The 15,949-nt window shown below is 52.9% G+C and overlaps 6 protein-coding genes across 6 annotated transcripts; 3 read left to right on the top strand and 3 right to left on the bottom strand.

Moving 5' to 3' along the window:
• Positions 1 to 101: 101 nt before the first annotated feature.
• N7459_005901 (glycylpeptide N-tetradecanoyltransferase swoF) lies at positions 102 to 1,826 on the bottom strand (the record flags this gene model as incomplete). The annotated part of the gene is made up of 4 exons (XM_056945085.1): positions 102 to 299; positions 361 to 1,144; positions 1,225 to 1,678; positions 1,739 to 1,826. The coding sequence occupies 4 exons, from the start codon at positions 1,824 to 1,826 to the stop codon at positions 102 to 104; spliced, it is 1,524 nt and encodes a 507-aa protein (XP_056799420.1).
• Positions 1,827 to 2,356: 530 nt separating this feature from the next.
• On the bottom strand, positions 2,357 to 4,102 carry N7459_005900 (tetrahydrofolate synthase; the record flags this gene model as incomplete). The annotated part of the gene is made up of 3 exons (XM_056945084.1): positions 2,357 to 3,763; positions 3,833 to 3,970; positions 4,085 to 4,102. 3 exons carry the CDS (start codon positions 4,100 to 4,102, stop codon positions 2,357 to 2,359), a joined length of 1,563 nt encoding a protein of 520 aa, XP_056799419.1.
• Positions 4,103 to 4,807: 705 nt separating this feature from the next.
• On the bottom strand, positions 4,808 to 7,025 carry N7459_005899 (putative phosphoinositide phosphatase (Sac1); the record flags this gene model as incomplete). The annotated part of the gene is made up of 3 exons (XM_056945083.1): positions 4,808 to 4,984; positions 5,035 to 6,761; positions 6,818 to 7,025. The coding sequence occupies 3 exons, from the start codon at positions 7,023 to 7,025 to the stop codon at positions 4,808 to 4,810; spliced, it is 2,112 nt and encodes a 703-aa protein (XP_056799418.1).
• Positions 7,026 to 7,521: 496 nt separating this feature from the next.
• Positions 7,522 to 8,482, top strand: N7459_005898 (Rab family GTPase; the record flags this gene model as incomplete). The annotated part of the gene is made up of 5 exons (XM_056945082.1): positions 7,522 to 7,591; positions 7,648 to 7,694; positions 7,754 to 7,780; positions 7,869 to 8,060; positions 8,135 to 8,482. 5 exons carry the CDS (start codon positions 7,522 to 7,524, stop codon positions 8,480 to 8,482), a joined length of 684 nt encoding a protein of 227 aa, XP_056799417.1.
• A 985-nt stretch (positions 8,483 to 9,467) lies between these two features.
• Positions 9,468 to 11,583, top strand: N7459_005897 (MICOS complex subunit MIC60; the record flags this gene model as incomplete). Its single annotated transcript, XM_056945081.1, has 4 exons — positions 9,468 to 9,581; positions 9,646 to 9,754; positions 9,817 to 11,456; positions 11,539 to 11,583. 4 exons carry the CDS (start codon positions 9,468 to 9,470, stop codon positions 11,581 to 11,583), a joined length of 1,908 nt encoding a protein of 635 aa, XP_056799416.1.
• A 574-nt stretch (positions 11,584 to 12,157) lies between these two features.
• Positions 12,158 to 15,838, top strand: N7459_005896 (uncharacterized protein; the record flags this gene model as incomplete). Its single annotated transcript, XM_056945080.1, has 1 exon — positions 12,158 to 15,838. The coding sequence occupies one exon, from the start codon at positions 12,158 to 12,160 to the stop codon at positions 15,836 to 15,838; it is 3,681 nt and encodes a 1,226-aa protein (XP_056799415.1).
• Between the last annotated feature and the right edge of the window lie 111 nt (positions 15,839 to 15,949).

Genomic DNA, 15,949 nt, shown 5'->3' with positions numbered 1-15,949 from the left:
TGTTATTGAAATTTTTTATTTTCATCGCGACGTAAAAAGATTCGTTTTCCGGGTATCCGAGGTGCATTCAGATCCATCAGATTGCTGGTTTCCCATCCCGACTACAGCATCACAATACCGACGCCGCCCATCTTCGTCTCATCGGGGAAGTTCTTCGAGTCGGTGCCACCAGGAATCGGCGCGGTACGGTAGTTGTACAGGTAGAAATGAAGCTGGCCGTCGCCAGCACCAAACTTCAGCTGTTCGAGGAACATGGGGTTGTCATGCGATGTCAGAGCGTTGAAAACATCGAACTTGGCCTGTAATGAAATTGTGAGTTATTTAAAATTAGAAGCGTGTCAGGGAGAAAAGAGGTCATACTTGCTTCGCGCAAATAAGCGCATCGTTCATCAACCCCAGTAACCGTTCCTTCAGTCCTTTGCCGTCGTCAACGAACGCAGTCTCGGTCGCGTAGTAGTAAAGATAAGCAGCGCGAATGAGCTCGTGTCTAGGGTTGTCGATGACGGTGGATTCGAGATTGTAAAACGAGAAGAAGTCGGTGATTTTGTGAGTCTCTGGATCTTCCACCACGTAAGCCCAGACCACTTGTTCCTTTCCAGGCTGCTCCTTGTACACCAGCCAGTGATCAATCTCCTCGCGAGTAAAAGCTTGGTTGAGTTCAAATCGGCGTTGGTACCGCTCGAGCAAGTCATGAACTGCATCGATATCCTTGCTCTCCATCGGCCGCAGCCCCGGGGTGGAGGTGTTGTTGGGGAGGTGATTCTTGGTTATCTGACGAGCCTTGGTGGAGCCATGAGGGAGAGATGAGAAGCCGACTTCATAGAGCTTCAGCCAGTCCAGCGAGCGGTGGTAGTATCGGCAGGAGCTAACAGGAGTGGGCAGGATAATACCACCCGTGTAGATCGCCTGGTAGATGCCATTGACATAGCATCGACGAGTGATTTCTTTGATCAGAACGGGGGTCAGGCGCTTGGAGCGTAGCTTCTTGTGGATACATAAGAAGTTGATCTCGGTGACCTTGATTCGCTCTCCACGCACACGGATCTCCGTGGGGACACCGGAGATCGACGCGACCAATTTGCGTGACTTTGTGGCTCGGACACCGACGTGCCATTCCTTCTTCCAGCCTGGAGACATAAGAGCCCTGTTGTAAGAAGGGAGTTACCAATGGTCAGCAATGTTGCGCAACATATACAACCCAGATACAAGGCGGGGTCGACCTACCAGTGCAAGAAAGACTCCGAATAAGCGAATCGGAACATGGCGTTGTCATCCTCCACATAATGGTTGTTCAGCAGTTCATAAAGCTCCTTCAACTCCGTGGGGTCCGTCAAATCCAGTGTGCACCATTCGAACCCTTCGATCAGCGGGTCAGGCGTCTTCGACACTTCCTCCGGGTTAATGATCTTAATCGGTCCCTGAGCAACCTGCTTCTGGGTCGCCTGGTCATCAAAGCTCGGCACAGGCTGTGTCTGCCAGAACTTGTACGAGGCCATATCCTTCTGGTTATTCCCACCAACCGAGAGCCCAGTCAGCAATTGGGCGATGTCCAGCTTGGAGAGCGTCTCGGTGGCCTTGTCCTTGTCCATCGCGGCGAGCTCGCTCTTCAGTGCGGGGTTCATTTCTATAAGGGTCTCGATCATCTTCGGTGGCAGCTTCTTCGAGCCCTCCGAGGCATCTATGAAGTTCAATTCCGTCAGTTGCTACTCTGAAAGGGGGGTATCGAGGGAGCACTTACCCGCGCTGTTGCCGCCGCCGACATCCTCGGCTTCGTTCTCAGGGCGCTTGGCGGCCTTGCCCTTTCCCTTGTCTTTGGAATCCGGCATGACTGCTACTTAGGAGTTTCAGAGACGTCGTCGTCGGTGGTGGTGAAGTGGGAAGAGGAGGATTTCGTTTGGGCCCCACGTTGACCGCATGTAACGCGGATCGGTGGGGTGCGCCGAGGGGCGCGCTTTCGCACCATCACTATTAGTCGGCGGGACGACACTAGACCATTGATCACTACCGGCGGAATTTACTGGGTGGTCTAGAGAAGCGTCCTTTATTCTTGCTTGCCTGCAATCATGGGACAGGATGGCATACTGTGCATGTTTGATTACTGTTCGTGATGCTGGAGCACAAGACCTCGGCAAGACAGCCATTGAATCCATATATACGATCATGTCCATGACTTCTGAATGGCAAATACATTGCAGGAGTGGGAATCTCGAATTGTTGAAATCCACAAAACACCTCTATAACCATCGTTTCGCTATGTCAAAAGCATATGTCAAGTGTTGATACAAGAACTCGAAATGGGAATGGGGCTCCAGGCTGCCCATCAACCCGGGTGTGGCGTTGTTGGAATGATGGAACATTAAGTACTTTCGGTTAAAGGCTTTGTTTCAATCACATCAAGGAAGCCACCAACTAGATGGAGACTGCCTGTGACAAACGTCATGACAGGCGCCTCATCATTTTCCAGATGTTTGCGTTCTTGGGCAGCTACAAGCCGTGCAAAGTCAACGGCTTCTTCGATGGTGCTGAACACTTGGGTTTGGGCATGGGGATCAATAGAATTCCAGGCTTCTGCAAGTGACTTTTGTACCCGTAGAAGTTCGACGTCATCGGCATTGGTGTTCATGCTGACCAAGTCAGGGCGGTACCCCGCCTGCTTGTAAGTGATATTGGTACAGAACAAAGCGTGAGTGAAAGGGATTGTGGATCCCAGCGCCGCGGCCAAGGTCTCATGGAGGGCACGAGCAAGTGCTGTGCTGTTCCGGGTCTGTTGATTGAAGATCAAGATCCGGGGCTTCTTCGTCGCCACATCGCTCGATGATGAGTCTGCCTGGATTCTGGATGCAAACCATTGGCCGGCTAGCCGGATACTCTCGAGGGTGTGACCACCATCGATATACCAGGCCACATTCTTCTCATGTCGAGTGTCGCAGCGACCCCCGAGGCGAGTCTCTTCAAGACCAGTCTTGAATCTGACAGGGAGGGTTTCTGACATGACATTCCCAGGAATATCTGCCACGCCTGTCTTTCTCAAGAATTCTGCCGCAGATGCGACGGCCAATGAGGCATTGATGTACTGGAAATCACCGGCTAGGCCAAGCTTCACTTGACTGTCGCCGGCACGAAGATCGGGGTGGTTGGCCACCACATCGAGCTTGGTGCTCTTGTCTGCAGCACGGTTGGCCAATACCTCCTCCGCGCTGGACTCCTGTGGGGCAGTAAAGGCCCGAACTCCGGGCTTAATGATGCCGCCCTTGTGCCACGCGATCTCGTCAATTGTAGAACCCAGCATTGCAGTGTGATCAATACCAAGGCTGGTGATGGCCGTCACCTTGGGTTTCTCTATCACGTTGGTGCAGTCATATTGTCCACCAATCCCGCACTCAATGACCGCGGCATCAACGCCTTCGCTCAGGTATGTATGGAACGCCATCAGAGTCAGGTAGCGAAAGTATTGAGGCTTCGTTCCAGGCGCAGTGGGATCCTCGCCTGCTAGCTTAGCAGCCTCCTCCAGTCGGTCCCATACCTCAAAAAAGTAACGAGCAAATTGCTCCTCGGATAGCGGGGCATTATCGATGTTGATGCGCTCGCGGGCGAATCGGAGATGCGGGGAAGTGTAGAGCCCAACCTTGTGGAGCCGAGGTGTCGAGTGATCCGGATCGAGCTTGGTGTATTGCGAGAGGATAGAGGAGATGAAGGCAGAGGTCGATCCCTTGCCTTTAGTACCCGCTACGTGAACAGGATTCAGTCGATCGAGATCGGAAGGCTGGATGGTAGAAAAAAGCCCCAATGTCAGCCCCGCGTTCCCAGATGATAGTTGGGAAATTAAACATACCTTGTATCCAATGCGCTGAAGCCATTCCACCGTTTCCGGTATAGAGCGCTCATTCAACTCCTTCCTCGAAGTCGATTTTCGGAGTTCCTCCACAATCGCATAGTTCGTCTGCAGGGAATTGAGCGCTGCGATTGCAGCCTATACAACGCTCATATCAGCACATTGGATGGGCAATAGATGCATTAACTGCTTTTGCTCTGGCTTTTCCTGCGGACCTAGGCAAGGTGGAAAGATCCAAGTCGATATCCATACCTCATATGTCCGAGTCATAGTGATAGAGTGAGTCGAAACTCGACGCCGTGGACAGTGCTGCCAGCTAAGAGACCTCCAAATCCCTCTCATGAACGATTTGAGATCGTGCCGGCGAGTTTACCAGAGCAGACGGGGGTGTTCGCGACGAGAAACCCGGCAGCTCGACGGTGGTCTGGTTCTGACTCTGGTTCTACTTCCGATCCAAGCTCTCCTCGGGAAATCAGGCTATCGTCGGACATGTCACGTGATTATTTCCTTATCTGGGCCACCCATGGATGTACACATATGTAGACAAGAGTCGGATTGATAAATTGGGACGTAGCTAAATAAGAATTTGGGAAATTCTGGATATATATACTCTTGGGCTATACGCGAAGGGTAGTTCATCGATTGACATGTATTGACTATCAACTCTAGGCCACCCCAAATGTCGTCTACCTCTTAAGGCGCTAAACAGCAAGGGAAAATACATAGCCATATCAGCAGATGGGAAAAGGGGCATGAAGCCAAAAAGCATTGCGCCGTTGAGACTTCGAAGGAAATAATGTCAGGAAAGGTAGAAGATGGAACCGTGGGAAAGCCAGAAGCGAGGACAAAAAAAAAGCTCGGGCAGGAGACTAGAAAAAGTAGTGAAAACGGTAGTAATAAGACATGCAGCCATGAAATAGAATATGAGAACAAGAGACGCCGAAGGGGATGGAGGCAGAGACCGTGAAAGCGAATTTATTCGACACGAGTCTTCCCCTCCTCCAGGAAAACCAGCCGTGCATTGCTGATGCCACGTTGGTGCCTTCTGGAGTGAAGCCATTGACCAATAATAGGGTCGGAGCGTGCTTTGACAAGAGCATCCTGGTATCCCTCGGCGCCAGCGACTGGGGTATTGAGTTTGGGCCAGTTCACCTAGTACTGTCAGTGGGAGAGTTCAAGAACCGGAGCGAGTACCAACTTACATAGAGCATGCCATGGCCATGCATAAAGCGGAAGCAGTAAGCACCCACAACCAGCCAGAAAATAATAAAAAGACGAAGGGGCCAGACTGCCGCATCCGGCAGTTGTCGTGTAAGAGTAGCAACCAAAATCATGAACAAACTTGCTGCGAAGACATATGGAACAGCCTGGATCACGAGCGGTCGTCGGTCAACGAACAATTGAATATTCGCAAATGTCGAGTCTGACGGAAGATAAGTGCCTAAAAATACGTCGAAGGCATCTTGACGGGGTCCGTCCATGAGGTTGTTGCGTACATAGCGAATAATGGAGTTTCTCAGATCTTGGAGCGCACCGGCTCGTGTGCGCTTGCCGGTCCGAGTGAAATCGGTCTTAAGAGCACCAGTACCAGAATAGGACTTGGAAACCACATCTGCGTTGTCTGCCCAGATATTTCGGAACAGGTTTTCAAAATCTCGGTCATCGCTCGCGGTTTCACCGGGGCGAAGAACACCGGCCTCGATCAGTTGATTTGTGACCGCCCAGCGGCCAAGCATGCTCTGCACGACATTCGTTCGGTCGAGGCAATCCATGCAATTGGTGCGTACCACGCCTGTTTGTGCCGAGCGAATATCTAACTGTCCGCCAGGAGCGCCTGGGTGTTCCACGCCGCGGAAATAACCACCTTGAGTCAACCCATCATTCAAGCGACCCATGAGTAGTTCGGCACGATGCCACTTGAGACCCTTGGTCTCATTGTGGAAATCGAAGTACACATAGTGCAAACGATCCATCTCCCTTCGCTTCAGACCTGGTTCCAAGACATGCATCTTTTCGGATGTCTTGTCATCAGCCTCAGTGGTTTCGGTAGAAGAAGTAATGAGGATTCGAACCAGCTGCTCATAGGCCTTCTTGACACGATCCTCCCTGCCCTTCTGGTTGACGAGGTTGACCATATAGTTCTCGCCGTACAGACGAATCTGCTCAGAAAAATGCTTGCGTGCGGCTTCCACGGCGGTCTCGACGCCCCGGACCTGAAGGGTGGGCGTGTATTTGAGATTGTTCACCTCAGCCCAGAAGACCGGTACGCTGCCTCGGGTTTGTACGAAAGAATATACTTGTAGATCCTGGCCCGTCTTGCTATTGGGCATTGACTGTCCACCAGCAAAGCCTGATAGCCCACCCGTCGCATCATTCAGGATGACGATCTGCTCCGTTTCGTTGTAGTTTGAGACATGGCCCTCCTCGTCAATCCCACGAGAGAAGTATCGCGTGCCGCCGCGGTGTCTCGATCGTCGCGTGATCAATGCGAAGGTGAAGGAGGTTGATTTTACTCGCGCAGGGGTGATGCGCAACATGCCAAACATAACAGGCAGAATATACGGGTCAACGCCAGGTTGGGGGCCATAACGAATGCCACTGGTGTCATTTTCTCCCAGGCTGAAGTCGATCAGGTCGGTTTGAATGAAGCGATTCCAGAAGAAACGGTCATCGGCACGCTTCCACATCGGAATTGCCGGTACACTTTGCGATTGTCGCTGAAAGCTGTTGGTGAGATCCAGGGAGTAGGAGAAATACATGGAGCCGGTGCGCAGGAAGTCTTTGACGAGGGCCAGATATGCGTCTTCGTCGGCATCGTGGAGAGGGCGCTCGCGCATGGGAAGGAACTCGGTCGCAGCAACTTTGTACACCATATGACCACGCAGTCGGCCCATCGGTTGGGCTTTGGTGATTACAATTATGTACTTGTCTGTCAGGGTCAGCCGATCAGCCTCTTCTCGTTCGGTTGCCCGGTCGCAAAGTTACCTAGCTTCAGTTTGAGAATTCCCAGGATTCCAGCAATGCTGGAGATCCGCTTCGCACCCGAGAGGGGCCCATCGTTCAAGCGCAGGTCACCAGTCGGCCGATCGACGACGAGCGTTGGTGCCTGGGGGGATGAGGGGGAGGTGAAGGCGTAATGGGAGGGTGAGGCGTGTAAATTGACGTCCCTAAAGGGGAGAATAGCGGGCGCCATGATTGACCCGAGAGAGATTCGGAAGTTGGGGAGATCAGGGGTGGGAGAAAGAGGGTCGAGGCATCGCAGTCAGGAAACATATCCACACCCGCAACGGCACAGTCGACCACCAAACACAAGCACACATGGGCCACGGCAGGCGCGGGCCTTAGCATGCGTAAACGCCGTACCGGCGAGTACCAGCCTCGTACCAGAGGTCCACGTGCAAAGGGTGCAAATCATACCTACTGCCACATTTCATCCTCGATACCGCCTGCATCCTCGTCGAGACTCCTGTATGTAATGTAAGCAGTCTGTTCCGCCACACCGCCCCGCTGCTCATGTGGCTGGGCCTTCCGTCATCCACTGCGTCCGCCTTACCTTTTGATCTTCCTCAACTCCGTGTGAGGTGTCGAGCCGTCCATAGTCACCAACGTCTACTCCCGGTTTCTTCTTTGATTCTCCACCGTACTCCTCTCTTTTCTCGGCCGCTCTTTGCCCTTTCTCATCAGTGGCCATGGCCTCCCGACCAGCAGCTGGTGCCCGCCCGGGGGCTAAATTCGCCCAGTTCAAGCTCGTCTTGCTCGGTAGGTTGTTTCTGCGTCGCTCGACGCGACCAGCCTTTGTGTTGAAATAACACCAGCTGATCTTGGTCTTCCTTCGTTTTCAGGAGAATCTGCCGTCGGAAAGGTTCGCAGCTCATATCTCCCCGTGCTTCATCGGTCGCTAACATGATCGCTACCTCGCAGAGTTCGCTTGTTTTGAGATTCGTTAAGGTGAGATGAACCTGAGCGATAGCTAGCTATCTTCCATACGACCAACTGTGGTCTGTTGAGACCGCTGAGGCTGACTCCGTTGGTCTAGGATCAATTCGATGATTACCGAGAGTCGACTATCGGAGCTGCCTTCCTGACACAGACCATCTCTCTCGACGAGAGTACCACGGTCAAATTTGAAATCTGGGATACTGCTGGCCAGGAGAGATATAAATCGCTGGCTCCGATGTACTATCGAAACGCCAACTGTGCCGTTGTGGTCTATGACATCACCCAAGCTGTACGTCTAGCTGTTTGCGACCCGCCTCCGATTGATAGCTCTGGCTGACACAGGATGGTTTTCGCTTCTGACAGTCCTCGCTGGACAAGGCCAAGTCCTGGGTGAAGGAGCTTCAACGTCAAGCAAATGAGAACATCGTGATTGCCCTGGCAGGCAACAAGCTTGATCTTGTTACGGAGAGCCCCGACAAGCGGGCAATCCCCACAGTGGACGCCGAAGCCTATGCGCGAGAGGCTGGCTTGCTCTTCTTCGAAACCTCCGCCAAGTCTTCAACCAATGTGAAGGAGTTGTTCACAGCCATTGCGAAGAAGTTGCCGCTCGACCAGGCCGGTCCTCGGAACTTGCGGGCGGCCCCGCGACCTGGAGTTGACCTGCGGCCCGAAGCCCCCGGCACCCAAGGTGCTGGTGCATGCAACTGCTAAATCTTCTTAACGTACATCTCTCTCTACCTAACACCCTTAACTCTTCCGTCCGCAACCTACCTCTCATACCGGCACCCGGCAACACCTCGTCCTCTGAACGTACGGTTCCAGTATACTCCTGGTGACACTGGAGTCAACTTGTCAACCCACGACCGCTCTCGTTAATCCTCGATTCGAGAGGGAGCGTCTCGGCTCGTTCATCCAGTTGTCTCGGTCTCTTTTTTTTTGTCCTTTGCTTGCCTTAGTCTCTCGCCCGACTACTCGGGGTCTGCTTGAGTGGGTCGTCGACAGGAGCCTTTCGACTTATCCATGGACGCATCTGAAACTTGGCTTTAGACATGCTGTGACAAGATTCTTTTGCGCTCTCCCGCTTCCCTTGTACCTTTTTTTTTCTTTTCACCCGGCGTCTGCATCTCCTCTTATCTCCTTGTTGGGTTGATTCCTGCACCTGTTACTCTTCCTTTTTTTCTTTTCTTTTCCAGAGCCTCTTTGTTAGTATGCTACGCCCAGATAATACATTTCCTTTCAATTGTATCTAGCTGAACTGGGATTCATCCGTAGAGAACATATCCAATGTGATACATGGTAATTACTGTTTGATTAACTTGCATGTGTCTGCAAATTATTGACATCCTGAGCAACATCGCGTGCCCCAGTCTGGTGGAATGAGATATATAGTTCTTCCCCTAAAGGAAGAGGCTATCAAATCCCGCAAAAATGAACGAGGAACACAGTATATAAATGGCAGCTTGGGTGCAGCCCAAATCCATTGCGGCTTTTCATAGATAGACATTCCGATCTTCATTGCTAAATACATACCTAGCTGTGTAGATGCAGAAGTCGCGGGTGCGGGTGTTGGGGACTCCCAGTCTGACCGCCTGCAGGATCATCGGGGCGGATCGCGACTTGAGCATCGACTTCTCGTTTCCCTACCCATCCACCTTTCCCCAACCCTCCCCGCTCTCTGGCGATTGTGCGGCCCGTCATGCTGCGCTCCTCAATTGCATCGAGTCGACCGCTGCTGTCGTCTCCCGTTCGCCAACGGATTCCACCGCAATGGCTGTCCAAGGCCGGTGCAAGCAGCCGGCTCTCGGGTCAGGTATGAAGACGCTAGCCCGTACATGTGCCCGCCGATTTCAACTAACATCCTATATTTTTGACAGCGATTCTTTGCTGATTCGAAACCTCCTACCAGCGGTGGCCCGACACCTGCTACCCCTTCTTCCGAATCAAGCATTCCCCCAGAGACAATCCCAAAGCCCACGGAACAAGGTATCGCTAGCCATCCGTTCACATTGGGGCGTATCTACCAGATATTAATTCTTTGCCTCTAGAAACGAAGACCACCCCGTCGGCCCCGGAAGCCGCGCCTCGCAAATCCGGCGGATTCCGTCGCTTCCTGTTATACTTGATTCTCACCTCCGGAATCGCCTACGGTGGTAGCATCTTCCTGGCCCTGAAGTCCGACAACTTCCACGACTTCTTCACCGAGTACGTCCCATATGGCGAGGAATGCGTTCTCTATTTCGAAGAGCGAGACTTCTACCGCCGATTTCCCAATGCCTCGCGACACTCCAACCGCATTGTTGCTGCTCCCCGTGAGGAGGGCAAGTCGGTTACAATCCCTTCCAACAGCGGCGTATCTTGGAAGGTGACTAAGGAGGAAGAAGTAGGAAGTGATGTCTCCAAAAGTGGTCCTCATATGAGCGCCAAGGCCCACGAGGGCCAGACTAAGAGTGACGCAGCCAAGCCCGAGCATCGGGACGCGGCCGTCTTGAAGGCCAAGGAGGACAAGGCTTCCAAGGTGGCGGGCGCGAAGGAGACCAAGCCTGCTCCCAAGGAAGATGAGAAGAAGCCTGTGTCCCTCGATGAGCCCCGCCAGCCGGCCGTTTCCACCATCAGTACCATCGAATTGTTGCAAACACAAGAGGGCGATGAGACTGTTGTGCAGGAGCTGGTCAAGACCTTCAACGACATTGTTACCGTGATTAGCGCCGACGAGAACTCTGGCAAATACTCTTCGCCCGTCGCCAAGGCCAAGGAGGAGCTCCAGAAGATTGGCGAGAAGATCTCTGCCATTCGGACTGAAGCACGCAACGCCGCTCAGGAGGAGGTTAACAAGGCTCACGCCACCTTTGATGAGTCCGCACGTGAGCTGATCCGCCGGTTCGAAGAGACACGCTCTTCCGATATTGCCCAGTTCCGTGAGGAGTTTGAGGCCGAGCGCGAGAAGCTCGCTCTGGCATATCAGGACAAGATCAAAACCGAGCTTCTCCGCGCCCAGGAGCTTGCAGAGCAGCGCCTGAAGAATGAGCTTGTCGAACAAGCGATTGAGCTTAACCGCAAGTATGTTCACGATGTCAAGGACTTGGTCGAGCGTGAGCGTGAGGGCCGCCTCAGCAAATTGAACGAGCTCACCGCCAACATCACTGAGCTTGAGAAGTTGACCACTGGATGGAGCAATGTCATTGACACCAACCTGAAGACCCAACAACTCCAGGTTGCTGTCGATGCTGTCCGTTCTGTGCTCGAGCGTGCCGAGACCCCTCGGCCCTTTGTCCGTGAACTGGTTGCCGTCAAGGAACTGGCTGCTGACGATCCTGTGGTTGATGCTGCCATCGCCTCCATCAACCCTACTGCTTACCAGCGGGGTATTCCCTCTACAGCTCAGATAATCGAGCGTTTCCGCCGGGTCGCTAGCGAGGTGCGTAAGGCCAGTTTGCTTCCTGAGGATGCCGGTATCGCCAGCCACGCCGCCAGCATGGTGCTGAGCAAGGTCATGTTCAAGAAGGATGCTCTTGCTGACGGTGACGATGTGGAGAGCATTCTTGTCCGCACTGAGAACTTGCTGGAGGAGGGCAATGTGGACGCTGCTGCTCGTGAGATGAATGGCCTGCAGGGCTGGGCTAAGATCTTGAGTAAGGATTGGTTGGGTGATGTTCGCAGGGTTCTTGAGGTCAAGCAGGCTCTCGAGGTGAGTTTAACTGCTTGTGATACCTTTTATCGATCTCTCCTATATCCAAATCAGTATGGCTAATGTGGAACTTTCCTCCCAGGTTATCGAGACCGAGGCCCGCCTCCAGTGCTTGCGGGTAGAGTAGAAGCATGTTTTGAGCGATGCTGGTTTCAAATTTATCCTGTATATCTTCATCTTGTCTACAGGAATTGTACCTCTAGTTGTACTTTTGCGTTAGACCCAAATGCTAGAATCTTCCCTATGTACGCCGCACTGATATCAGTCCAATGTACCTGGTGGCTCACAACGAAGTATTAAGACAGGCGATTTGTCTGCTATACCTCCATGGCTTGAACGCCTGCTTACTACCACGAAGTGAAGCAGTTGATCGCAGTGCTTTGCAATAATTTTTGGCTTTATCCATTGGTCCCCTATCTAGTACTGTGTCAATTCTATACCTCGGTAGTGAAGGTGGCCGCCCTCCCGCAGGCGCAACAAGGTGCTTAGATAAGCTCGCCGCTTGACGCGCAATGCCGATGTAGATCAACCGGCTCACGTCCTGCAGACCCTCGCATTAGCCTCGACTTTTACCTTTCCTGAGACTCTGAAATCGACTTGCCTCCCAGCTGCGCTCATGCTTGCTTGTTGCTGACAAGCGATGTCTGTTGCCTCCCTGATGGGCGTGGCCATCTAGCTCTCTTGGCCTTACCTCGGCACTAATGTCACAACCACTCAACCACCCCAGCGCGCGGTATTCGATGCCTCCGACAGATGAGGAGAAGCAAGACACATCTCACAATACTCGGTCTTCTTTGAACAGATCCGATGGCGGCTCCGTTCGACACACAGCTGTCCCGCTGGGTGACGCCAGAGCGAGCGGGGAGCTGGAGGGTAGTACACTGGGTAGCAGCTCTCGTAACGATGACCGAAGGACACCAAACCAGCGGAGGATACAAAGCTCGAGCGGCTTTTTGATTGACTCTCTTCCTCGCTCGAAGAGCTCTCGGATCGGTCCCCATAGCTCCCGCCCTTCGGAAACATCTGTCGAGAAACGAACCGCCCCCGAAGCCGATATCGTGGTGCCCAAGAAACGATCGCGGTTTCCATGGACCCGCCACAAGCATTCTGCATCCGAGTCTGTGTCGGCGACTGCAACTACAACCCCATCAGCTGCGCAGCAAGCTCCAACACCACCCCCTGAAGAGCAACCGCCCCGAATCTCGTCAACAGCCGAGCGCGGGACCTATGATGCAGACCAGTCCACAGCCGGTTTGGATAGAGATTCAATCCAGATTGTGAATCTGGCTCTAAATTTGAACGAGTCACGCAGGAGAACTGCTTCCGGCTTACTTCCTGGCTCAGCTGCGCGAAGACCTCTATCAGTTTCACTGCCCGCTGGGCCACCACTGGATCCCCGTACACAGTATCCAAGGGCAAACAACGGAAATAGGTATTTTTCTCATCGGCCTGATGCCCAGATCCTAGGCGATGAGGTGTCACGAGGGGCGCAATATGGCGGTCAGTCTCCAGTGGTGGATCTCTTACCTCCCACTGTGGTGGATGTCAACCGGGCATATGAATTCTCCAGTAGTACCATCACTCGTGCAGATCGAGCTCGTCGGCATTTTGAGCTCTTTCATGAATATCTGCGGGTGCTACCTTTGTTGCCTCCCCTTCGAACTCGTGCGGTCGATGCCGATTCGGATTCCTCGCCTGGCCCAGTCGTCGATTCGTCGACCAATAGAAGATACAATCCTTTACAGGTGATCAGAAACAGGCGGATTAGGTATCGGGAGAAAAGCCCTATTGATGCCGAGGCAGAGGGTTGGCATGACCCGGAGAAAGTTCATGATTGGGTTAATCTTATTGAGGAAAAGTACAGCAAACAGACTCATGGTCCAAATCATTCGATCAAACTTCCTTCATTCCAACGAGTTCAGCGCTCTGATTACCAGGACAATGCTGATGACATGGACGGGATGGCTGTCTCTCCTCCCTCAAGCCTGAGACGTGTCAGTCGAACCAACAGCACCAAAGCTCTTCGACCGCGTCTTGACTGGAAGATATGTCCCGCAGAACTTCTCGCCGATGCTGCTTGGAGTGAAGATGTCGGCAACAAGGCGAAGCTCGTTGATAAGGATGGCAATAAGCTATATACAGACCCAACGGAATTAGTCTTGATGGACGCCAGCGCCGACAGCACTTCTTTACAAAATCAGCAGATTTCGGTTGAAGTACAAGATTCTGCAAGAGAGGAATTATCTTCACGCCATACATCATTGTCAAGCTCTCATCATCCTGCACTGGCCCATGAGTTCAAGAGCGTTGGTCGAGGGCGACATAGACATCGTTTTCGTGGCCATTCTCACAGTTTACGGAGTCGGAGTGCATCCAGCTCTCAGAAGCGATCGCACTGGGACAAAGTGAGAATGCGCACTCGCAGTGTCTCCAGCGACTCCAGCGACTCCAGTGCGGGGCGGCGCAGCTCTATGGACCGAAAGAGCCGTGTTCTAGGCCATCCACGAAAGAAATCGGAAAGGGTTCAAGAAAAAGATGCAGCCCATTCATTGGACCCATACATCCGCCGTACTAGGTCACCCGCTGCGGCGGTGCTCAACATGGATCGTAATCAATCTCAGTTGTCCGAGCCTCCATCGATTGATACGAAAGCAGGTTCGGCACAGAGGAGAACTTCTTTCTCCTCGAACGCTAGTTTGGAGGATCGATACCACCCGCGCATGTCTTTGGAGGCTCTGGATAGCACTGCTCCAAACTCCCCTGCCCAGGCTGGCTTCTTCCCCAGCATAGCGGTTAACTTGTCTCCTCCTTCAAGCCGATCTCCTTCACCAGCGAAAAAAGGGCTTCGCCACAAGATTGCCTCTCGTCATGAACGCAGTAAGAGCAAACAAGGAGACCGCGAGCGAGAACATCAAGATGAGGCCCGGGATGTAGAAAGTCCATCCCACCGTGCGTCTACCGCCCCTCTTGAGCAGACTGAGCGTACCTCCAAGCTTGAACCAAGTCCTCTTCCTGATGTCGTTTCCTCGTCATATACTTACGATCAAAATGTTCTTGAAGGTAATCGCAACGAAGGTTACAGAGGGCGAAAAGGGCAATCTCTACCGGATTCCAAACTACGCGGGATCTTGAAAGGCCCTGGCCGGATTGCCGAGATCGTGGGGAACGAAGTCTCCAAGGTGGGCGATATGATCCTTAAAAAGGATGCTGTCCTGGACTCCCGAAAATCCTCGTCCGCAACCACCATCGCGTCCGAAGACAGTGACTCCGACGAGGAGGAAAGGAGAACGGAGAAACGATCGGGCCCTAAGGCTCTTCTGCGACGTCTACCAAATCTTGGAGACGAGCCTGGGCGTCTGACTCGTCGGGACTCTGATAAAGCTACATCCTCCAGGAGCTTCATCCCATCGCTGTCGAGCTTCACATCCCCGTTGCGACAAGACGAACGAAGAGGGTCGACTGATGCGGTCGATTATGGGAGTCCTACGGAACGTGCCGCATCACGAAAAGCGGAAGAGCATGAGGGACCAAGGAAAATGGCTCTTTCTCGAAGCAAGACATTCGATTTTGGCCCTGCGTTGCAATCGACCCGTGCTCGTAGCAAGCCACATACAATAAAGGATGCTTCTAATCCTTTCAGCTTAACACGCCCGCCTGTTACTGGGCTTGCTCAAGCTCGAGCCTCCCCCGGTCCCTTTGTGGCTAAACGAGCCCCTCTATCGGGGGCGACTCGTGCATGGAGTATCTCGGACCGCAGCCTCCACACTTCAAACGATAATGGCGTTCCTGGAAAGGCCGAAATTGAACGTACCCGGGCACTCTTACTATCATCTGGCATCAAAGCTCGAGAAATCACTCGGCGAGCTCATAGTGTTCGCGATTCACCTCCGCATTGGCTGCAGAATTCATTGGGCCCCGGCTCTTCTGTCTCTCGTGGTACCCGTATTAATGAATTCGATCTGGCTGCCCAGAATCTCCTGCGACGATTTGAAATGACTCAATACTCGTTTCAACAGTCGATGCATCACTTCAATACTGCGACATCATCGCCTCTCCGTTCCCAGCTGAAGGAACTGGAAATCCTCATAAATCAAACCCTCACACCCCGTGTCAGAGCCACAGCCGATGACGCTGAGGACTTATGTGTTCAACTCAATACCACCAGCACGCTCGCCGTTAAGTCGCTCAGCGATGCCCTTGACAAAGGCGTCCGGAAGCGTCGCCGGCGGCTACGGTGGGTACGGCGCACCGGCTTTTTTATGTTGGAATGGGCTCTTGTCGGTATGCTCTGGTGGGTATGGCTGATCGTGATGGCCTTCAAACTCGTGCGAGGAATTTTCCGTGGTCTTCTTTCTGGTGCACGATGGATCCTTTGGCTCTGAAGGACTTGGATTGATGCCAATATGATGCATCGTACTTACCCTGCATATTTCTGTCTGTCTTGTACCCATCTGCTCAAGGCCTTTAAGTCTTTCCCCATAGCGACGCGCACA

The sequence above is a fragment of the Penicillium hispanicum genome, assembly GCF_028827665.1.
Source record: "Penicillium hispanicum strain IBT 35686 chromosome Unknown utg000005l_segment0_segment0, whole genome shotgun sequence".
Lineage (NCBI taxonomy): Eukaryota > Fungi > Ascomycota > Eurotiomycetes > Eurotiales > Aspergillaceae > Penicillium > Penicillium hispanicum.
Note: the sequence above shows the minus strand (reverse complement) of the source record. Positions and strands in the feature narration are given on the sequence as shown.